This window comes from Ambystoma mexicanum, chromosome 2p, assembly GCF_040938575.1.
Source record: "Ambystoma mexicanum isolate Mex_15411 chromosome 2p, UKY_AmexF1_1, whole genome shotgun sequence".
In the NCBI taxonomy this organism is placed as follows: Eukaryota; Metazoa; Chordata; class Amphibia; order Caudata; family Ambystomatidae; genus Ambystoma; species Ambystoma mexicanum.
In genome coordinates, this window is record NC_090923.1 from 971,397,510 (window position 1) to 971,421,540 (window position 24,031).

Consider the following 24,031-nt stretch of genomic DNA (forward strand, 5'->3'; position numbering starts at 1 on the left):
ACTTTTTAAAAGAAGCAAATGCACACCTTGATATTACCAACGCTTTCACTCCAAATTAACTTTGTGTTCTTGATTCAGTGAATGTTTCATGATATTTCAATCATCATTTCCTAGCCATGTTAATCTTTATTTTAAACTCTGACACTCCCCCATTAGGTAAAGACACTCATTAATTTTGGAGGAAACGTATAACTAGCTTGAGGGCAACGTCATATACAAATGATTTTATGGAGTGCATTAAAGATTTGGAGAACATAGTTCCAAAACAGTGAGCAAATCATAGCAAAATATGTTACTTGCACAATTTTAAACCCCAACAAAAACCCTGATTTATTTGACAAAGTAATCCATTTCAAACACTCAAATGCACATCTGGGGCCAGATTACAGAAACTTTGCACAGATATAAGTGTAAAGTTGCACAGTATTAATGTCAGAATACGGCAGTCAGAGACTACACAAATTGGTAGGAAGAATTCATCCACTAGACGACGGAGTCAAAATCAAGCCAATAGTGATTGAGCATGTCTCCTGACAGAATCAGAAGCCTTAAAATGGACACAGCTGCTGACCCATTGGCTAATCTGGTCCAGCTGGTGGCTGACTTGGGTGCTGACATGACAGCGGCACATAATGCCAAACATTGCCGCATTGATGAGATGCAGGCAGGCTTGAGGGCAGGAGGGAATGAGCCTCCGGTCCCAGCCACAGCATCAGGTTCAGGTTTAGCCGGAGCCCAGGCACGACCAGACTCTGTACCTGTGTATATGGCAGCACAATTCGCCATAGCCCCACCTGAAACGTTTTATGGGTGATCCCAAAGCCTATAGAACGTTTATTAATTAATGCAGGTTATATTTTCTGTGCCGACCATCGTCTTTTCCTGACTCTACCACAAAGGCGGCTTTCGTACTGTCTAACTTGGGTGATACGGCTGCAGTCTGGGCTAACCCTTTGTTGGAACAGGGGAGTCCGTTATAATTTGACTTTAACGCGTTGATTAACGCCATGAATTGGGTCTTTGACACCCACTACAAGTCCCAGGCTACAGACCTAGAGCTGCTCAGCTTACAACAGGGAGATGCTCCACTCTTGTCATATCTCGCCAAGTTCAATCAACTAGTCGCCGAGACTGGGTGGCCGGATGAGAAGAAGGCAGCCCTGTTTTACAAGGGCTTGTCGGATTCTCTCAAAGATGTTATTGCTACAATCCCTGTGGTCCCTACCTCTTTTCTGGATTTCCTGGACCTGGTCCTTCAGATCGACGCCCGTAAGGCAGAGAGAAAGGGGGAAAAAAAGAGTTCCGCCATCTGTTCCAACTGCTCTAACAAATCCTGTCTCGGGTAACGGTGGACCTAAGCAGATAGGGGCAGTCAGTGGTCCTTTGTCTACCGAAGAGAAGGAGAACCGCAATAAGAACAACTTATGCTTTTATTGTGGTTCAGCTGGTCATTTCCTGCCATCATGCCCTAAGAAATCTATGAAACAGGGAAATGCCAGAGCCCGGCAATAGAAGGAGTCCCTTTGCCAAGCAGTCCTCTTCGGGGCTTCAGTTTTTCTGTTCCATTCACCGTGAATACCACACTTGTCTATCCAGAAAGAGTTCCTTGGCAATTCAAGGCTGTTGTGGATTCCCGGAGCAACCAGTAATTATACCGATGAACCATATGTCCAGGAGTGGAACATACCACATCTTCCTAAAGAACGACCAGAGGTGGTTAATGCGGTGGATGGTACGACGCTTTTGTCGGGTCTAGTAACGGAGTGTACTGTCGCTTTGGTCATGAGTATTCATGACAGTCACTCCGAGAGCATTACGTTTGATGTTATTTCTGCACCTCAGTTCAGACTCATTTTGGGTTTGCCATGGCTCAGATTGCACAATCTGGACATAGACTGGGTTGCGGGTTCAATGGTCTTTGCCTCACAACATTGCCTATCGCATTGTTCATCATTGAGTCCTACTGTCCTTGTCATGCTTTGATGGACTCTGCCTCCGTGATCAGTGGCATAATCATGGCAACCTTACCTCTGGAATACGCAGAGTAAAAAAGATGTTTTTGATAAGGGAAGGGCCGAGAAGCTTCCTCCTCATCGGCCCTATGATTACCCAACAGATCTTGTGGAGGGCGCCAGGATTCCTTCAGGAAGGATTTATTCCCTCACAAAGAAGGAGGACGCCGTCTTAAAGGAATATCTAGTAGACAAATCCTTGGAATCTGGGTTTATCAGACTGTGCCACTCCCCAGCTGCTTCCCCCTTATTTTTCATACCGAAGAAAGAAGGGGACCTAAGACCCTGTATTGATTATCGGGAGCTTAAACCATTACCCCATACCATTGATTTCGGTATTGTTAGACCAACTGAGCTCATCCGTGGTCTTTACGAAGCTTCATCTCAGGGGTGCTTACAATCTTGTACGGATCAGGAGCGGGGACGAATGGAAAATAGCGTTCAAGACCCGGTACAGTCTTTTTGAATACTTAGTTATGCCGTTCGGACTGTGCAACGCCCCTGCTACTTTTCAGAACTTCATCTTTCAGGATATGATTGATCGTTTTGTGGTTGTCTACTTGGACGATATTCTGATTTATTCCCCATCTTATGACGTCCATGTACAACACGTCTCTGAAGTATTGCAATGTTTACGTGACAACCAGCTATACGTCAAGTAAGAAAAGTGTATCTTTCATGCCTAAGAAGTGGAGTTTTTAGGTCTTGACATCACCAATCAAGGGGTCAAAATGAGTAAAACAAAAGTCAGGGCAGTCTTGGACTGGCCAGTGCCTATGTCTCAGAAAGCCTTGCAGTCCTTTTTAGGATTTGCACATTTCTATAGATGCTTTATTCGATGCTTTTCCACCATTGTTGCCCCTCTCACTGCTTTAACCAGCAATAAGTGTCTCTTTACATGGAACACAGAGGCACAAAAGTCCTTTGACACCCTTACATCAGCATTTACATTGGCTCCGGTGTTACAACACCCCAACGTAGAACAGCATTTTTGTGTTGAGGCCGATGCTTCTGACGTGGCTATAGATGCTGTTTTGTCCCAAACCTGCCTGGATTCCGGTGCTCTCCATCCAGTGGCTTTTCATTCTAGAAAACTCATTCCTTATGAACAAAATCATACCGTCATGGAACGGGAACTTCTGGAGGTTTGGGAGGCCCTTACTGTATGGAGACATCATCTTCGTGGGACAAAAATGCCTGTTCAGCTATACACTGATCATCGAAATCTGTTGGCACTACAATCCCTGAAGTGTACTACGGTGCGGCATGCACAATGGCACAAATTCTTTTAAATGTACAATTTCATGCTTACCTACAGCCCTGGGGCTTTGCACTCTAAGGCTGATGCACTATCAAGAATGTACAGGGATCCAGCACCAAGGGTTCAGAATGGTGGTCTGCTTTTACTAAACCAAGTGGTTTGTGGTTGTACTTTGCAACCCTGATTGAAGAACGCGATCCAACAATGGGTCGCCCATAAAGCAGCAGAACTGGAGGAATATAACATGGACATAGTCCAGTCTTTACCGTATGTCCAGGGTAAAATACCAGATTCCAGTACTCGCTACACTGCTATTTCATGGTGTCATGACTCCACCCTGGCGGGCCATCCCGGCCAAAGGAAGACCTTGGAACTACTCAAGCGGCGGTGCTGGTGGCCTTCTATGTACAGGGATGTAACAGACTATATTGCCTCCTGTTCTATATGTGCACAGTGAGGGACACAATTCACTTCCCGTTTCTGGAGACATCTTACACAGTCCTTGGGCATCCATGAGAGGTATTCCACTGCCTACCATCCACAAACCAATGGTCGAACAGAACGGGTGAATGCTACGATAGAGCAGTATTTGAGATGCCTTATACTGCAACACCAGGAAACATGGCTATCAGTGTTAATAATGGCAGAATATGCCTACAACAACTTGACCCATACATCCACGGGTACCACTCCGTTTTTCACCTTATATAGGCAACACCCACGTACCTTACCTTTGGAACCTAGATCTGTTCCGGACTGTCCTGCAGTACGGGATTGTATACAGGATCTGTCCTCTTTGCACTCCAACGTTCTACACTATCTGACACAGGCTCACTACCAAGCTAAGAAGTAAGCCAATCGGCATCGCAGACAAGCTCCTGTATGCAGCTCTGGAATGCGTGTCCGGTTGTCTACCAAGAATCTCCACATCCCTGGCCGTAAGTATTTGGTACCACGCTTCATAGGTCCTTATGTCATTAGGGAAGTGATTAGTCCATTGGTAATGAAGTTGGATTTGCCCCTATCATGGAAGAAACATCCAGTGTTTCATGTGTCGCTGTTGAAACCTTGCACTGATCAAACTAGACTGCCTACCCATCCGCCTTCTGGGTTGGTGGAAGGGGTGGAAGAGTATGAGATTAATGCAATACTTAGCAAAACCAGAACCATGTATCGCTACACAGTAGGCCCAAATGCACTCCCAGAGGGACAAGAGTCCCAATTGTAATTCACTAAAGCATAGAATGTATTGCCTCATAGAGGTGAGGATAATAAGTAGCTCCAATTTTAACATGGTTTTCACATTCAAAAGGTTAAATCTAAAGCATACACCATCAAAGAATTCTATTAACATTTCATAAAAAGTAATTACACTGGTATTTATTGTTGTTAAAACAAGGTCTCCAGCGTCAATATCAAACATATATTGCATCAAATTGAAGTCATAGACTGTAACAGTGGTCCTACATGTCACGGACTGACTCCATTCATGTTCAAGTACATAAAGCACATAAAGCAATGTCCCAAATGGCTTGGTTAAGTTAAAACACACTGAAATGAACAAGTTGCTCAAGTGTGTCCACAGACTTAAGTGTTTACAGAGATTCACACAAAAAGTCTATCACATTAACTCATGTTATCTTTATCATGTCCAAACCGCTCATTGTCGGTGTTCCTACAACCAACGCGTTTCGATCTGTGATCCATCTTCAGGGTGTGAGCTCAGTGTTCCTAGTCAGTAAGACTTCTTTGGAGAGGCCCTTTAGGGTAATGAGAATAAACATTTAAACACAGGACTAATAGGGTTCTAGATAGTGTGTTTAATGTGGTCCGAGAAGGTACTAACCTCTGTAGTTCTGTAGCAAGGGCCAATTGTAGACCTGTGGGAATTAACAATTATGGTAAGGACCAGAAAGTGCTGACGTGCACCTTAATATATATTGCAGGGCAGACAGAGACTCACCCAGTCTTCAGGACGAAGTTCTGAGAAGCTGGGCACCAGAAAATTGCAGTCCACTAATGCAATACTTGACACCAAGGTATCCTGTGGTGTTCGATTGTTTTTGGTGGACTGGAAGGGGTTTGGTCCCGAGGATCAGACCTGGGGACCTGAGTCTAACGTTCACGCTCCAGCCTTGTTGTCTTGTTTTCTTGCCTCCCGGGGTCTGGGTGTGCCTTTAGGGGAGGATACTGTCAGAATACGGCATTCGACACGACTACACAACAAGAATGGTGGTGCTTTACCTTGTGCACTATTGGGGAAGTGCGGCAAAACAGTCAAACGGCCAGGTGCTTACAGGTGAAGACGTCTGCAAGCCACACGCATTCAGGGCTTCCTTCACCACGGCTCATAGTTCCAGGTGCGTTGGGGGTTGCCATGGGAACGCTGGCACATGACCCGGTTTCAGGCACGTAATTCATTGTGGCCGCGATTACGTGTATCCCGCGTTGCCAGTGCTTTTGAAATAAAGCCTGCCCCCAATAGCCGGCAGTAGCGTTTGGTATTTGGATTTCTTGCCTCATCGACCCTTTTGCCTGTTCCAGGGTCTTGAACTTGCCTTGCCCTGGTCTGCCCCACAACACGTTCACAATTAAGCTCTGGGATTACTTTATCTCCTATGAGTACATATTGGAGCCACCTGTTGGCATACAACAGGTCACATTTTTGTTTGTTTCCCCTTCAGCCTCGGGTGGCCTTGAGACTCTTCGCCCCTTTGCACCTGAAGTACACATATATATTTTATTTATCTTAGTAAACTCATATTGATTTAACATAGTCACCTTATTACCAAACCTCATTTTAAACCCAGTTGTGCCCCCCAACTCCCCTCACTTGTGTTTACATATTATTAAAATAACACATACCCTGAGCACCAAAAAAACATCAGTAATATAACAGACCCTTCATCGTAACATGTATTATAAAAGGTTCTCGCAAAACAAAGACATATTTCCAGAAAACATGTCATCATTTTCCTGATAAAAACAATCTATTTCAAATATTTAAAAAACAAACAATTACAAAACAGATGCATGGTGAGTTAAGGCTACCATGATGTTTGATTCTGACATAACATCTTTTTTTATTTGTAAAAAGAGTACGTTATGTTGTAACCTTGAGTTATGTATTTATTATATTTGTAGACTTAAACTTTTGTGTTGGTTTAACCTTAACTCTTTTGTAATGTGTTTCAAATGATATATACATTATTGACATTACTTTCCTTCTATGCAGCACACCCTTTAGTTATTTTTGAGGTTTCTCAAAGACCTGGCCCCCTGGGAACCTCCCCCTACATACCAAACATAGTAAAAAGAGTTGACCAAGATAATATAATGTGGTGAAATGGGAAAGATGGGATTTTAGCCCAGGTTTCTGTGTGTCCCAGTTTGCAATTTGACAGTAAGCTGCATAGCCTCTCACGCCCTAGTTCGCAATCAATGTACAGAGGTGGAGAGGCTAAATAATTAATTGATGGGGCTTAGCTAGACCTGAGTCAGGGGGGGTTGTCTTCACTCTATGAGTCAAACAAAAGCAGGCACGGCAAAACGCCCATACTGACTTCCTGCCTCCCCACCCCACAACAAAAAACCCACACATGGCATCCTGTCTACTCTTGCGATGCATATTCAAGTCAACTGCCCCCCAAAGCGATTCAAGTTGAGAAAAATATATTAAGGGCATACAGAAATTAGGAAGCACGATGGTGGTGGGGAGGGGGTGAACAATCGATGATACACGGGGGACATAGGGGATTAGAGAGTAGAGGGTTAGGTGTCTTGAGGGTATCCCAGGGAGGGGAGGTACAATAGAAAGGCAAGGGAATATAACTGTTTATATTATGAATGAAGTATGGGAGAGTCAGCACCATTCTGCGGAAGAAATTGTTGAACCACCACCATTTTAAGATAAAGGCCTAGGAAGTCCAGGCCTCAGTACCAGTAATAACGGATCCTGACATTCAGCATCAATACACTTCCCCATCTACGTCCCCAGCTCAGGCAGAAAACTAAAAGGCCTTCACACTGAATAGATCCAACCATCCCATTGTCTTATTTTGCAGGCCATTGCAATCAGAAATTAATGTGAAGAGCCAAGCGAGGGCTGTGCTGCGCCTGTCTCTGAATGACTATCTCCTGGGAGCCAGGGCAGAGTGTAACGCTCACCTGATTCCCGTAGAGGCGCCGGTCTTGACTGGGCGTATACCGTATCTTCAAAGGTGATGTGTAACACACGGCTGGCTCTTTGGGCTGGACCTCTGTGCACTGTATGTCTGACTCGAAGGGTAAAATGTCTGCAGATAGAAAATATGGGATTAAGGAACTGGGTTATTGAATGTCTCTCTCTTCTTCCCTTTCTCTTCTCCTGTAGAACCCCAAAGGTTAACGCTCTCACCTTAGGTAAGTGAACGCTGTGCTCTCCATCTGCCTCGGGGCAGGGTGCTATAACCAGTTTCTTCACTGGATAAGGGGAGCAGGCCTCTTGACTTCAGAGGACTGCTGTCCGTCGTTTACTGCACGAACGGTAAGTTTCGAGTAATTCTAATGTCTTTAAAGTCTTTAGTAATGATGTCTCTTGTTTTGCAGGGTTCCGGCGATGGCGGATGACGGGCTGAAGTGAGTTGAAGATGGAGCCCGTGTGATGAATAGAAGCGCCTGGAAGCACGTAAGTAAGCGCTTGTTGCCTGCTTCACGATGCGCTCTAACTGTCTTTTTATTTTGCAGGTACAAGTTCGGAGCGGCTGCAGGGTGCCGGAATACCCACTGGGTTAGATGTGGAAAGGAGTAATGGCACGTGAGTATTAAAGTTCCCCAATGTCTTTAAACGCACCTTGTTTTGTCTTTCAGATGCGGGATGCAGCGCCGAAGGCCTCCGGAGCGTGCGAAGAGTTGGTAAGCTTTTGTCTTTCAGATGCCGGAATGCAGTGTGAAGACCTCCGGAGCGCACGAAGAGTAGGTAAGCCTTTGTCTTTCAGATGCCGGAATGCAGCGCGAGGCGTTGGTGACAGCCGATGGACCAGGTAAGTGAAGAGCTGTCACTGAAGACCGTAATGCTAACCTGTTCTTTCTTGTCTTTATAGGTGTTGCTGAAGACTGGATTCAGGATGGTAAGCCTTTTTCCTTAGGCCCAGGATCAGATGCAGAAGACACGATGAGCGTTCTGCTGCAGAGGATGCAGAATAACGCAAAGCAAGATTCATCCATCGGGTGTGGTTTAAATAGCCTCCTGTAGTGCTTAGGTGTCTCCTTCCACAGCCACGCCTAGGTAAGAAAAGAGTTCCTGCTTTCCAGAAGAGTTCCAGTGTTCTGAATCTAGGGAGTGGCTCCTGCCCCACCCAACAGGAAAAGTAGTTCCAAACAGAAGAGGATCAGAGGCTCAACTGGCAGGCAAGTAAGCAGCATGGTCTGCTGCAGGTAAGTTCACCCAAGCATTATGAGCCCGGCGCTTCCAGCGCTGGGACTGGGCATATTTATGAGCCTGGTGCCACTGGCGCCAGGACTGGGTCCAAAAGGTCCCAATTGGGACTGGTTGGCACTCGGAACCTGGGTTATGGATCTGCTTCCAAGGGAGTTGGGAAAACCCTGACCTTTTGGAAGCAGAGATCATGACACAGAGGTCCCGAGCCTGCCAAAACAGCCCAGTTCGGATTTATGGCCTTGGTACCCTCATGATACTAGTCACTCTATTATCTATACCAGATGCCCACCATTAGAAATAATAAATCCCTCACAGGTTGACTGATTAGTGAAGTCCTGGCAGAGCCCAGGTGAATTTATAGGGAGGGGGCAGATGCTAAGGCGGGAGCACAAAGCAGGATGTCCTGTGTTTTGTAGTTTGTGGTGCACGGGGTGAGGCTAACAGGCTAGGTCAGTGCAGGGGAGGCATGGTGGGGGTGCCCACGCATCTGGAATCCAAAGAAACACCTCACATTTCGGATGGCCAATTTGACCTAAAGAGTATCCACCAAGGCCATGTCTAACTACCAGCTGCACATCACGGGAGTTGTTGCTGAGGTGAGAGGCATTCTCAATTAGGGAACCAATCTTGTCTCTAGAACCTAAATTGGCAAGACCAAAGACCACATGGAAACAGACTGGCACAAAGAAACCATAACCATTCACTCAGCATCCCATACGGAATGGATAGTAGGTACATAGGGGATGACCAATTAGCTAGTGGAATTAGTACTGTTTTCTGCTTGCATCATGTATGACAACTTCCTTTAAAATGTATTGTCCTGCTTCAAACTAACAAGTGAACTCCATGGCAGTCAGGACTGAATGCCCCTACTGACATGTTATGTTCTTTATACAAGAAATAAAACGTTATTCTTGCATGAGGTGCACCAAGCCTTTTTCCTCAGAGGATTGTCTTCGCTTTGTCTCGTTGCCGTTGGTCTGTCCTACAGAATTTGGAGAGCCCGACGTGATCGCAGATTTTCTGCAGAGACAGAGTATTCCTGGCCGTATATCCGGAAGGACTGAGCCCACCTGCAGCGACCAGTCCCTATGTGCACAACCTGGAGTGGTTTACAGGAGCCGTGTTGCCAGGATTCCTGTCTGTTCTTTGAAGCGAGGCCCTGCTTCCGGATTGTGCAGGCCGTTGAAGGGACCCCATGATGGAGGAACATGCAGAGGTAACTGCACCTTTTGCGGGAGAAAACAACGTGGGAAGGGGTGTAGGGGATTATTATGTTTGTTGAGGAGTGCGAAAGGACGTGGTGATGCAGTGATTGAGGAGCGAATGTGCAGTGGAAAGGCCGCGTGGCATTTTGGTTTTTGTTGTATATATCTATATTTTTTATTATTATGGGTTAAGAAGACGATGGAGTAACGGAATCCGTTCCAATTGGGGAAAGAAGACAGCGCTGTATCTTTAAGGCGAAAAAAGGAAGAAGGGCAGAGGCTGTGTATATTAAGTGGGCCTGTGATATAAAAGGTGGGTGGCACAAGACATAGTAGTTTTTTTGTTGTGTTTTTTATATTGTATTGGTGTGGACCAAGGTTGGTGATGTAGACTTTTTGTGGAGTTGGTGAGGTGAGGGTGGCAGTGATTTACGTAATTGACAGTGGGAGTATGTTTATTCGAACTTTGATTGAGGGAAGAATGAGTGACAGGCCAGGGGGAGGGGGAATGCATAATGGTATTGGGACTGAACGCGATAGGGCGACGGGACGAGAGGGGAGCCACTGGATTGGACCTCAAATCCATTTAACAGGTTTTAGGTTCTTGTTTAATATTTGGTTGACTGGGGCAGCTAAATTGGAGCCGGCAACCCCATTAGAATATATTTGTGCTACCTTACCATTGTATAAAGAGAAGATTTTTTGAAGTACCACAGAGAGTGGGTAGCCGCGACAAGGGGGTTGAGAGGGTTTAAACCATGGCCAGAGCAGGGGACAATTAGGAGGTTTTAAGACGTATGTATACAATTCTGGGGAGGTAGTCATAACATAGAAAAGAAGTGTTGGAATTATGGAAAATGGCAGAGGATTTAGAAGAGGCCCCCCGAGTAAGGTGAAGGCAGTATTGGGATTACCAAACTCATGTGTTCCGATCTCGCCCACCACCCCGTTCACCCAAGAACCCTCAGCTCAGCCTGCGCCAGAATCTATGGGACCATCGCAACTAGGAACACCACAGACCCCATTACAGTGCTACCCCACTCGAGCGGCCTCAGGATACAGGAACCCAGTATATGCCCCCTGGTCTGCCATGGCATCCCCTCCATCATCTGTGCAAGCCCAGTATCAGGACTTCCCAAACCCCATAGGCTCCGCAGCTGTACGGGGGCAAGAACAGGGGAGGCAAGAAAATAAACCACAAAAAGAGTAAGAGGAAGAGTGGAAGAGAACACAGGAGGCGCTGGCATGGTTGGGAATAGACAGGAGGGATGCTGTCGCGACCAGTAGTTCTGGGAGACAAAGGCCTGTGCACCCCAACTCATCTGTGGGGGTCTTGGGGCATGAATGGGACCTTAACCGGATCAATGTCAGGGCAAAACCAGAAAAGGCCACTTGGACCTTGTCCTGGCGTCGCTGGCGCCAGGCTCATGAATGAGCTCAAGAGAGGGCTGAATGGAATAGGCTGTCATAGCCTTTATAACAACCTACCAATAATTGCTGTATTGGTCTATAGTCAGGCATTGTGTGTGTCATTGGGTGTGGAAAGAAGAACGTGCTGCAGGCTATGGGCGTGACAGAGCGTGGATAACTATATACACCCACCAATGCCTTAGGATATGGTTTGTGTTAATCTGCTTTTAGCAGCTTCACGTTCTCCACTGAACTCCTATGACCAGTTCACACCTGGAACAAACCCCAGCAATCTGCTCCTGCCTGGTGAAGACAACAGAGTCAACGGCAAACCTACCTGTGATACTCCCTGTGGCTCTGCAATTCCAGGGCATGCTGCAGTAGGATGCAGTGGATCGCAACATCCATCTTCGCTCTACAGAGCTCCGCGACCCCAGCATTCCAACCACGCTTCGTTCGGCAAGCGGCACCCGGCGGCTGAAAAGGAAAGCAAAACACATCAGGTTAGAAGCAAACTTACCCAGGGGGCTTGTACAGGACGTCGTTGATAGTTACCTTGCTCGCGGCTACCAAGCACGCCCCTCTCCCATCAAGCGCTCTCGAGGGGCTTGTAAAGCGGGCTTTGAACACATGCAAGGGGAGAAATAGCGAGAACGGACATTCACATATACAAGGAAGGTAACGAGGAAAGAACGGACATTGAAACACACAAGGGAAAATAAAACAGAGAGAAGGATTTTTAACATATAAAGGAACAAGGAGAGAACGGACAGTAAAACATACAAAGAAACAAGTGATTGTTCCACAAACCAAAAGGGAAGGATCATTTATAAACTATCAGTGGGAACAGTCCCAGCAAGACGAAGCGCTGTCACAGCTTGACTGGGCAGCTATCGACCTACAGGATCAGTGAAGCAACTGGATCCAGCAGAACATTGCGCCTCTGCTACGGCTAGCAGGATGGAGAACACACCATACAATACATCAAGGTGAGAGTGGCAGATTATAGAGCAACAAGAGAAGTTGCACCTGGAGAAGGGGGTTATAGAGGAAATGTGCCAACCCTCTCAAACCTCATCCTATTTCCTATGTAGGAGCTGATTCAAGGCCAGTCCCCGAGACCAGAATTGCGCTGAACCAGGCCAGCTGACCACTTCACATCCAGCGTTCGATGCCCCCGTGGAGACAAGGTGAGCGGAACAGATGGGCAGAAAGCACATAGCGGGCTGGACGAATGGCGGGCATGGGATATATAGTTCAGGATTCACAGCAATGTACAGCTGACTATCACCTTATTGCAACTGCTAGCTGACAAAGGGTCCAAAATGGACAGAGCAAAGATTAAGTACTGCAAACAGGAGGTGGTATACCTCGGTGAACTTATTTCGGTTTATGGGAGACAGATCACAACGGGACATGCCGCAGCAATGCACAGCACACCCCAGCCAGTGACAGTAAAAGACATGCATACATTCTTGGGATTGTTTAACTATTGCAGGGCATGGATCTTTGACTACTCGAAATACACATGACCGCTGTTACAGGCAATTAAAGACTCCCAGAAAGCAAAGAGCACAATCACATGGACCGAGGACATGCTGGCAAGTTTCAAAGAGTTGAAAACTGTGATTGCCACACCCGCTATCCTAGCTACACCTGACTACACACAAGACTTTAATCTCTTTTCACATTCTGGTGGACAAATGATGACAACTGTACTGACACAAAAGAGGATGATGGGCCATAAACCCTTGGCCTACTACAGTGGCATGTTGACAATTTCCATGTTAGCAAGCACTTGCTGTCATAGCCTTAGCCATAACAAAGTCAGCTACTATTATGATGGGGTGTTCAGTGACGCTGTATACGCAGCATGCAGTATTTGTCATTTTAGAGAGATCTAAATCCACCCTGACTACACAGAGAGCATTGACCTACGAGGTCATATTGTCTAGCCCTAACATCCAGAAAGTACAGTGTAAGACTGTAAACCCAGGCACCTTTATGACAGACGTTCTCATTAACAATGATGATGCGCATGACTATGCCACGTATGAGGGACAAGACGATAACCTACCCAAAGCGCGGGATTGTGCCCTTCGTGAGGGAGAAGTGTTCTTTGTTGACCCTACAGTAACTATTGACCGGGAGACAAGGAAGAGACATACAGGAGCCTTAGTGGTCCATCTAGTAGATGGAGAACATGAAATACTAGTGCAGAAATGGTTACCCATGCATTAGTCAGTGCAAGCAGTTGAGATTATTATCCAGCTAGCGCCTGGATGCCTGAGTGCTTTGGCACACTATAAATACATAGAAATCGAAATTAACAGAAGCTTTGAAGGCATTGCAGGGCTTCCGTATAACTATCTATTTGGACTCGGCATACGTTATAACCACAGTTCACTCAGGATTGTCCCAGTGGAAAAGGAGGGGATTTGGGAGAGCAGCTGTGTTCCCTGTACAACATGCTGCTTTGTTAGAAAGATTGATTTATTCCCTATCGTGGCCCACTCTAGTAGCAGTGTTGAAATGCGCTGCACATACCAATAACACAGACAGAATTTCTCTCCGAAATGCTACAACAGACGCAGCAGCTTATTCTGCAGCCTACCTCCCAGTCGCAGAAAAATCTGAACATCTGGAAATTGCAAACATGCAAGTACAATTACCAGCCCCTTACAGGTTCTTACCTATCAGCCAAATCATTGAGCTGCAGGGTCAGGTCCAACGAGAGGAGAAAGCACTGTGGCAAAGAAGAGGGTCTATGCAGTCCCCCACAGACTTGATATAGAGGCAGGGCACTACAGATAAGGTGGTAATGCCCCATGAATTGGTGATGGCTACATTTGAGCAACTACACTTTACCTCCCATGTGTCAAAACAGCATATTGCTGTGGACATTCAGGAGGATTGGTACGTGCCCAACATTCAGGAACTTTTGAATGCATTTGTCTCAAACTGTACTGTGTGTCAGATTTATTGGGCAAACATTGCAGACACTACGGGGCACATTACCCCGGCCTAGTGGGACATGCCAGGAGCTTCATATCGACTACGCTGACATGGGAGAACAGTGCAACACTTTCCGTTGCTTAATTGTGCTTGTGTGCCCCTTCTCCCGTTGGGTTCAGACCAGTACTTGTGCACATTCTAATCAGAGATGTGTTTCTCTGATGGGGAGTGTGTTAAGATCAGACAATGGCGCACACATCTTCAACAAGCTGTTTAAAGAAATCACAGCTCTATGAGGCATTAGGCATGAATTGTGTTCCATTTTTCACCCTCAAGTCAACAGCGTGGTCGAAAACACGAATGATAGGCCTCCTAAAGGCTAAACTTTCCAAATTGTGCATTACCCTCTAGAAGAATGGGTTCATTGTTTTCCCTTGACCCTCTTGAGCATGAGGACGCAACCCTATAAGGATCACCATTTGTCCCTTCATGAAATAGTGAAACAGAGGCGTATGCATATAACAATATCTCCAATTTGGAGCGCATCTGATGCTCACAGGGCTGTGTCCATCTTGGGGGATGAGTTTAAACAATATTTGCCTGTTTTGATGCAATCAACCAAGCTTATTTCTCAACAGATAGCACCATAGCGATAAGAAGACACCAGCATTGCACCTGAGACTGTGAGCTCACCATCACTGCAGTTGGCCCCGGAGGACCTTGTGTATGTTCAGAACTTTGTCCGCAGGTGGAGTGAGCCACAGTATAATGGTCCATTTACGGTTGTGTATGCCACTCTATTTTCGGTCAAGGTAAAGGAACTGCGATATTGGGTATACCTCTTGGATAGCCGGTGGGCCCCGCATACTACACCGCCTGTGTCTGAAACACCACCAAATTCATGATCACATTCGACTTGACTGTATGAAAAAGTAATAGGTATTGAGAATTACAATCCGCAGTAAATTGTATATGATTTGTTTTTTTGTTTTTTTAAGATTGATAAGTAGGATTTGTTGCTGACTATCAATTTGAGTATATTGTTAAATTTTGCCCTTGCAGAAAATATATGTATATAGACATTTTGTGTTTTTGAATCAAAAATTCTACCTCTTCACTGCAAGATCATCACAGTGCAATCAACAAGTCACCTACCTCATCGATCCACCTTTTCGGAGGGTTAGCTGCTAAAAATGTTTGGGGCCGGTTACAATGTCATTATCACTACACTGTTAGATTTGTACAGCACTTTCCAGAAAACACACATATTTCAATATTCAACCCAAGCGCAGCATTTTCACCACTGTCGCATGAAAATGTATATATTCAAATGTTTATGTTTTTGTTCTCTTCTAGCAGTCATCATTTATATAGGTAGCAATGTTATATGGTTCAGGCATACAAAGGGGGGGTGTAATAGGGGTGGGTGGGTGAATATGGGAGGGAACTCATTTAGGGATTTGGCCATTCAAACTGACAGTTATACAAATGAACTTATGGATGTACAGAAATCCCAAGTGACCAGCACAGTTACATTGAAATGGTCATGCAGAGGAAAGAGGGGGGTGGATGAAAGAAGGGGATATGAATATAAAGGACTTGGCTTAGATACAGTGGCAGATATGAACCATCCAGAATTTAACACTGTGTGATAAAACCATATGCGCTTGGTGGGGATACAGACGGCAAACGGAAGCTGTTATGTCTGCTCCTTGGCCCCCCATGCGTCCGGAGCACCCAAAATGCTAGTACCCCAGGAAACATTATCTCTAAAAGCTCATTGCTTAATCCATCTAGCGCTATATCAGGTTTGTAGCTTGGTCCAGGGTCACAGAGTACAACTTGTGGAAATGGACAGAGAGGAAGCAAAATGCACCAAGAACGCCAAAGACCCACAGTGCAAACCATGCCCACGCTTGAAGATGAAAGGTTTGCTATATGTATCAGACCGATGGCAAGAAGCGGTAGTGAGCTGCTCGGCTGGGGGATAGGTGGGGTTTGATGAAGACGTAATACTGGACGTGAACAAAAATTGCACCACAATATGGGACACTTATGTCCCAAAGTTGACCTGGATTGAGAATAGATAAACCCCTGTGAAAGAACAGTCATCAGAAAGATATCGACTATGTTTTCAAGGGCTCAGCAGCGTTCTAGTGGTAACAAATGATAGGTGCAAAAGACTCGGTACATTCCAGACAAACAAAGGCATTGCAGCATTTATGGACATGTACTGGGTGTGTGGCCAACAGGCATATTTGTACCTCCCATCATCATGGAAGGGCACATGCTCATTGGCGACGCTACATTCTGCTGTACTTGTATACTTGCTCGACCGAGCTAGCCCATGAACTGCCACCTCATCGATGTGCACATCAAAGCCCCCAAGATCCCCACTTCGATGACCATCACCCACCGACTTGAACCACTGCAGCGTCACTCATTGACCCCTCCTGGCAGCTAAATCCCAATTCAACCTGGCCAGCTGCAAAGTGTTCCTGGGACTGCCCCAACCTGCATCCTGAGAGCCACCCTTCTACTGCTCAGAGCACTCGCCTTCGCCCCTACTCAACATCCTCTTACGGCTTGGGCCCATTTGATTCAATATGCCCGAACTGAGCATGACCCGTTCACATCTACGTTCGACCCCAGGTCTGACTTCATCAGCCCGCCAAGAACTGAATTCAGGTACTCTTGATGCTGAACTTCCCCCTCGGTCCACTTGGATCCCAGAGACTGGTTAAGTCACAAAAGTTCCTGTTTTCATTCAAGATATCCTTTTGGTGGCTAGTTATTTACCTACCACCCCTGGAACCATGCTCAGAGTCCTACTTTCTCAAGTCTGTTGCAGCTTCTCTGTTCTTCCATTGCAGTGGTATTTTGTACAGTATTCTATATTCATTCTATGTGCAAATGGTGTGTTTGATTAAAGTATGTATATTGCTATAGTACCTTGATTGGATATTACCTTTCTTTTGGACTGTGATACTGTGTTGTTTGGGTCACTACCGGTTCACCTCCACACCCCTCTTCAGAGCAAAGCCTTCACTCGGCCTACGTTACCACAAAAGGCTAAGTAGGTATATCTCTTAATTATCCCTGATTTACCTTTATGATTGCATTGTGTTTTGGTTTGTAGAAGTGTGAGGGCTGAGTTGGCCATTTTACCCCTACTCATTCTTGTACTCCTGTGGAGCAGAATCCAGTTTGTCACACTGGTGGCAGCGGTGGAATTTGAATGCCTACATCCCAGACAGCCAAAATGGCAGTGTGCAGTTAACGTTAGTTTTTACTGCCAAGGTATTTTGACAACGATGGACCTCGACATGAGCACAGTGCAGTTCTTGCCAGCAAGTGTCTCCCTCATGGCAGTAAGGATAAGAAAGCTGAACCGTTAAAAAGCCTGCAAGATTTTTTAGAAAGCTAGGGGGTGGAAGGTTCTCAGGGGACGAGTTCCGAGCTGGATCCCCTAGCCTTGTTGCCCATGCTCCTATGGGTGTGGAAACTGTTGAGGAGAGCGACAGCAATAGCGCGTCCCAGCATTCCTCCTGCTGGCAGGGCACAGTGGTGTCCCAAGTGTTGTGAGTCTCCCGCAAGTCACATTCATCAGGTAGATTCAACGCTTCTGCCAGACCAGAAGAGATTGTTGTGACACTCAGCACTGATGGGTTCTACCACCTAGAGGCGAGGAGGGTCGCTGTGGAAAAACAAAAGCAAAGGGCTGAGTGGGCAATTTCACCCCTACTCATCCTTGTACTCCTGATGTCCTTCTCCTGCATCACATCTTCAAAGCCCTTATAATAAACTTTCAGACCTACAGTCTCATTTTCCTGGTTCCCTTAACTGAATCCCCTTCTCTTAAACTACCCCCACCCCCTTCTGTTGCCATTATTGGTTAGTCATCAATGTCTTGCTATTCACCCCTTCACTTGCCCCTCAAGCCCATTCCTTTACCCTAACCACCTTCTGTTGCCCTGGCTCACATTTAAATTGTAGACCCATTTAGTTTACTAGTCAGTCTCTGTCATACACGACAAGGAGCTGTGGTCAGGTTATTGCTGGTAATTGTGGTGCTGTTGTCTGCACTTGAACAGTACAGAGCTAAAGACGCCACAGTGAACTGCAGAGCTAAAGACGCCACAGTGAACTGCCTTTCATTGTGCTTCCGAGTTGCACTTTCTTGGAAAGTCGTCTGTGTATTACAGTTCATGGAACCAGAGGAGACTACTAGGGGAGTCTGCCTGGGAATAGGGGTTAAAGGGTGAGCAAGAGTGACCTATTATATTTGTACTCTTGACAAGAAAGATGGGAGAGGTAGAGGGTTTGTGTAGCAGTCTGAGTAACTGTGGTTGTGTCGAGCGTATTTGTGACGGCTGTATCAATGTCAGTCTGTTCCTGCAACGGTGAATATGCTGTTGGTTTGTATCTGTCTTTTATTGTTCACCCACGAGTGTTCCCCACAAGACAAAGAGAAATTGTCAGACTCATTTTGTAGGCTTCTATAAAAGTAAAACCTGAAATGTATATCTGTCTGCACATTTTTAACAGCCGCACATGAAAGTTAGCACCACAAACAGTCTAATACCCATTATTATAACCACCATACAGTAACATCGATGAGTACTATTTGGGGCACTATTAAACCCTTTTCATATTGAACTCACCAGTGAACAAGAAATTCACAACATAGCAGAATCATTCTTAGAAGGTGAAACCAAGGACAAACTCGAATAAGATATAGACACTTCCTCTGCATCAGGAAATAATGATATGCTGCCAAAGATCGACTGGCAAGGGGGGCAAACGGGCAATTGTCCCCAGGCTGGCGTGGCTGTTGCCCCATGGGCCAGAGCTCCAAAATATAAAAAAAAATTGAAAAAGCTGAAGGCCTTCAGAATCTAGCCTGCTACAAGAGAACTGAGTGCTGTAAAGCCTGCACAGATTCTTTGTAAGTGGGGGGGGTGGGCATTCTTCTTGTATTCAGCAGTGCTGTAGATAGGCCTGGGTGGTCCCCACACATGGGCCTCCAATGAGCAAGATGGAAAGGAGTCTAGGCTGCAGTGGCATGTTGATAGCGCCCAGTGGCAATTTATGCATAACCGATTCTGTGTCCATGGATGCTAATGTTGGCACTACTGGTCCCCAAACACCATTGGCTTGTTACAATCCACAGCAGGTTTCACAACAACTACTTGCCAAGGATGCAAGGGTCCATACCTTATTAGAATTTGTCTTCAGTTTAATCCTGTACAATTGCTTCTTCTGTGTGCTCGTGAATTTCTTGATCCCCATTGTGTTCATTTCAAAAGAGTTGAATAACACCCTGAAAACACCCATGGATGTTACTTATATAGTGGTTATGGAAATGGCTGTTGAGCTGTTTGTGCTCCTTACTTTTGGACACAGTTGAAAAACACACATATAACGATGTACTGTTCAGTTATTAATTATTAGAAGGCTACAAACTAAAGGGTTCAGAATTGTACAGATTTTTTAATACCACTGAAGAACGTTACGTTACCAGCTTTGCCAGTGGTATTTGTGAAAATCCACCCTGCTCATTGTTTACCACCAACAGAGGTGGCATTTCTGCAATACCTCCAATGCGATTTCAGAAATATCACCCATGATGGCAGTAATGAAAAAAAAATATTTTCAGCCATTTTCAGCATCAATGTGAAGGGAGAAACGGATTATGTAGAGTAGTGGCTCATATTACTACTGTTGATTTTCTTTATGCATCACTTGTAATCTCATGGTAACTCCATGGGACCAAATGGTAGTAACAGTAACTTTGGTGGTATTCCAGCAAATTTACTGCCAGAATATCACCAAACTCGTACTGAGACCCATTGTTTTGTCCAGAGCGCTCTTCTCTTATATGACCAAAAAAAGACACACATGCACATTCAAGACTAGATTCAGATATATAGATACAAAGTCACATGAACACAGATGCATCCTTCCACCGATACTTTACACTGTCACGAATACACTCAAACACATTACTGCAGTCACAGTAACTGAAAGGTACACACACATTCCACCTTATTTGAAAACCCACATAAATATAATAGGCTGTGCTCGCTCCCTCGCCATCCCCAGGCCCAAAGAGTATTCCCCTTGCAGTTCTCTCTGCTTCTGCAAGTTGAAATATGCAGCCGGCTTTCCAAGAAAGTACATCTTAGAAGCACAAAAAAAGCCATGTTCTGTCGCCATCCTTTGCTCTGCATTGTCCAAGTGTAGACCCCACAGCATCAATTAACAGCAACACCCCGACCATGGCCTCTTGTCATGCCTGGCAGAGGCTGACTGGCAAATCAAGGTGGTCTACTGTCTAACTCTAAGCCCGGGCAATGGAAGGTGGTTAGAGGCAAGGAGTGAACTTGATGTGAAGGGAAACTAAAGGGCATGAGTGGCAAGGAATTGGTGACTGCGCACTGTGGGCAAGTGAAGGAGGTGTGTGCAAGGTAAAGGAAGGGGATTAATTAAAGGATGGAGCAAAAGTAGAACGGAGGTCTGAAAGTTAATTGTAAAAAACATGGGGGCATTCAGAATGTGATGCAAGGGAAGCGCACTGGAGGATGATGGATAAATAAAATAGGGTTAATGAGACAGGTGTACACATCTGGAACAGTAGGTTAGCAAGTTAACTGTTCCTGGGATCTATATCAGACCTGCATTCCACTGCACCAGATTGTGGGACTGGCCTGACACCCTTTCTTTTGTCTATGTGGTGCATGCTTGCTTTATTGGCATTATGTACTTCTCTGATACTTTTTCAGGTTGCTTTATTATGTGACTTGGTGATTTGAATGTACACACAATTGTACAGACTAAGATGATTACAGTAAATGCATTAACCTCAGGATACAGATGATTAATGGGCTACCCCCTTGTAGATACGTTGGTGCTTTGAAAACCAGATTTATTGAACAGTATACTAGTTTAGCCCTTGAAAAACAACTTTTCAGAAAGCATTCTTTTTTTTCTAATATTGAAGATGAAGTCTCCCCTGCTTTCTGAATTGGAAGCTGTGGAACCAGGAAAACAGGGCTCAATTCACACCTTCCACACTGGATACATTATGTGATCCTGAGCAAATCACTTTTCATCACTGTGCCTCATTTTCCTTAACTATCTGTAGATAAAGCCTCACTCATCTGGGTTTATGCTCTATAGTGTTACTCTATAAATAATTATAATTTTAACAATGTATGTTCAGCCTACTGGTGAGGCGGCAGAATGACAGGTGAGGGTCAAATGTTGTGGGAGAGGTGTACACAGGCTGCAGGTGTGGATATGTTGTTGTGGGCTGCGAGGTCGTAAGTCAGGTCTGTGTATTTTGCCATACAGCTCATCTTCGGCTCAGAGAGCAAATCCACACCCTCTGGTTCCCTAATGGCTCTGGTCTACCAATGATTTTTTTTAGCTTTGCCACCTCTTTACATTGTTCTAAAACTAAAGATTGGATGGGGTGGGAGGGGATGTAGTCTGTTGTCAAATTACAAACTGCAACACATTGAAACCTGGGCTCAAATCCCATCTTTCCTATTTCACCAATTATATTATCCTTGTGAAATAGCTTTTCTATGTCTGGTAAGTCGGACAATTTCCAGGGGTCCGGGTCTCTTAAGAAACCACAAACATAACTGAAAATTTGTTGCATAAAAGGACAGTAATGTCAATAATGTCTACAATGTATACTTGAGAATGTGTGGTAGAAGTTGGTATTGAGTTTACTTGTTCTGGAAGTTGGGGCCCCTTTACTGTGGGCTTAGGCCATTGCATTATGGTCCAGAAAAGTAAACGTGCCCCCCAGGTCAAATGTTGCCAGTCTCCCCCTGGTCAAAGAGTGTCATTCTCATGTGTACATTACTTGTGTGTGTGGTTTGAACATGTACCTGCCACCTAGGCTCTTCTCCCTTTCGTTCGTTTGCTCGCTCACTGTGGGGGTCCATGTGTGGGGGGCCCCCAGGCACATTTACATTGTTCAAATCAACATGCGTGCCTCACTACATCTACACAGAAGCCAGGGAGGCTGTGCAGCGCTATGTTCCTTCCAGGCAGACTAGGTTCTGAATGATTTTCTCCTATTTATTTATTTTGCATATTACAGCAGTGGCCCAGGAAGTAACAACCTTGCCAACCTGGAAGAAGGCAATTGCCCGTTTGCACCCCCATCCCGGCCCACCCCTCAAAGAGAGTGCAGCCTATATGGTACACTCAGCCTGCTTGGAGGTCCAGGGTGCCCCTGGAGGAGAGAGCTGTCTTCATGGGGCTTACAGGCTACTGTGGGGGCCCAGGGAACACCTTAGAGAGAGTGCTGTCTTCATGGGGCTTACAGGCTACTGATGGTGCCTCGACATTGCCATCGACATTGCCATGGAGGTTCAGGGAGCACCGCCAGGAGAGCGCTGTCTTCCTGGTGCTCTTTAGCTGTCATGGAGGCTAAGTGAAACCCACGAGGAGAGCAATATCTTCATGGTGCTTCTAGGCTGTTGAGGAGGTCGAGGGAACCCCTGAGGGAGAGCGCTGCCTTGGTGGTGCTTCGAGGCTGCCATAGAGAAGTGCGGTGCTTTGGTGGGGACGATGACAGCCCAGCCATCCTGAAGTAATGTGATGATCGCTGGTTGGTTGTGAAATCCATTGGCGTAGCCACTTTTGGGAGTTTAGTGCTGGATGAGCACGAGTAAAATAAACGATTAACAAACTAACAATAAAGGGGTTCCGCATGTTGGGAGTGAGGTCCATTCATGGCAACATAGCTCCAACATGTGGTTGGAGCCATGTTTGGGGGCTCTGTGCTGGAATATAATGTGCAGCCGCAGGTTATGACTGAGGTGACTTGTTGGAGCAATGTTTGGGGGCTCGGAACTGGAAAGAGAGGGTGCTGAAGTTTAGGACTGACGCGCCTTTGTTTGAGGAATATTTGACGGCGCCTTCCTAATAAATATGGTGGCGTTGCATTTGCTGAGCTATGGTTGGGAGTGCAGGGAAAGGCGACAGATGGCTGGGTGCCCATTGCTGGAATAGAAGGAGGCGCCCAACGCTCTGAGGTGCATTGTTGGAGCTGTGAACGGGTCTCTCTCGTTGCTGTGGTAGACAGTGTGATGTGGGCAGGGTTTCCCTGCTGTCCTCAGGCTCATCGGCGGAGCTATGTTAGGCGGCTCATGGGAGATAGTACACACTGTAGAGCTTCATTGCTTGATACGTGTTTTGGGGGGTCGGTCACGGGTTCGAATGTGTGCTGCAGTTCACAGATGAGACTCCTTGACAAAGCCATGTTAAGCGGTTTAGTTTAGGAACATTGTTAGTGCGGGATTTAACTGTCTAGGAGCTATGCTAGAGATGCGTTTGGTCGCGGCGTATAGGGATAACTCCTGGAGACTACGTTGGTGGGGCACACGATCCAAAGATCCGCAAGTGGGATGGGCGGAATCGTTTATATTGCTACTTACGCTACTCCAGCCTGCCATTACATGGGGTAGTATTATCACTCCCGTTATGCCAGTGCTTACCAGAAGTACAAAGAATCCAGCATAAAGCGATGCATAAAGCCGTATATTATTAATTATAGCAACACTTCCACTCGGCCCCTGCCGCTGCCTGAGAAACCCTCACGGTCACACATTATAATTTTGACGCGTACAGTCGCAGTCACCGAACTGTGCCGCTACTAGCGGGGCTCTTTGGGAACTAGTCTACTTCCTGTGCTCGAGCCTCTTCCCTCCAGTCAACTGCACCAGCGCCGCGTATCTTGGGG

At 45.9% G+C, this 24,031-nt stretch overlaps 1 protein-coding gene across 1 annotated transcript in view; it reads left to right on the plus strand.

Annotated features, from left to right (window-relative positions):
• The first annotated feature begins 1,007 nt into the window (after positions 1-1,007).
• Positions 1,008-24,031, plus strand: part of LOC138567822 (prokineticin receptor 2-like) — a 235,193-nt gene continuing 212,169 nt past the window's right edge. The window contains exons 1-3 of the mRNA XM_069646319.1: positions 1,008-1,269; positions 9,684-9,911; positions 11,542-11,813. Of these exons, the coding sequence (XP_069502420.1) occupies positions 1,008-1,269; positions 9,684-9,911; positions 11,542-11,813 (762 nt within the window). The remainder of the gene's footprint in view (positions 1,270-9,683; positions 9,912-11,541; positions 11,814-24,031) is intronic.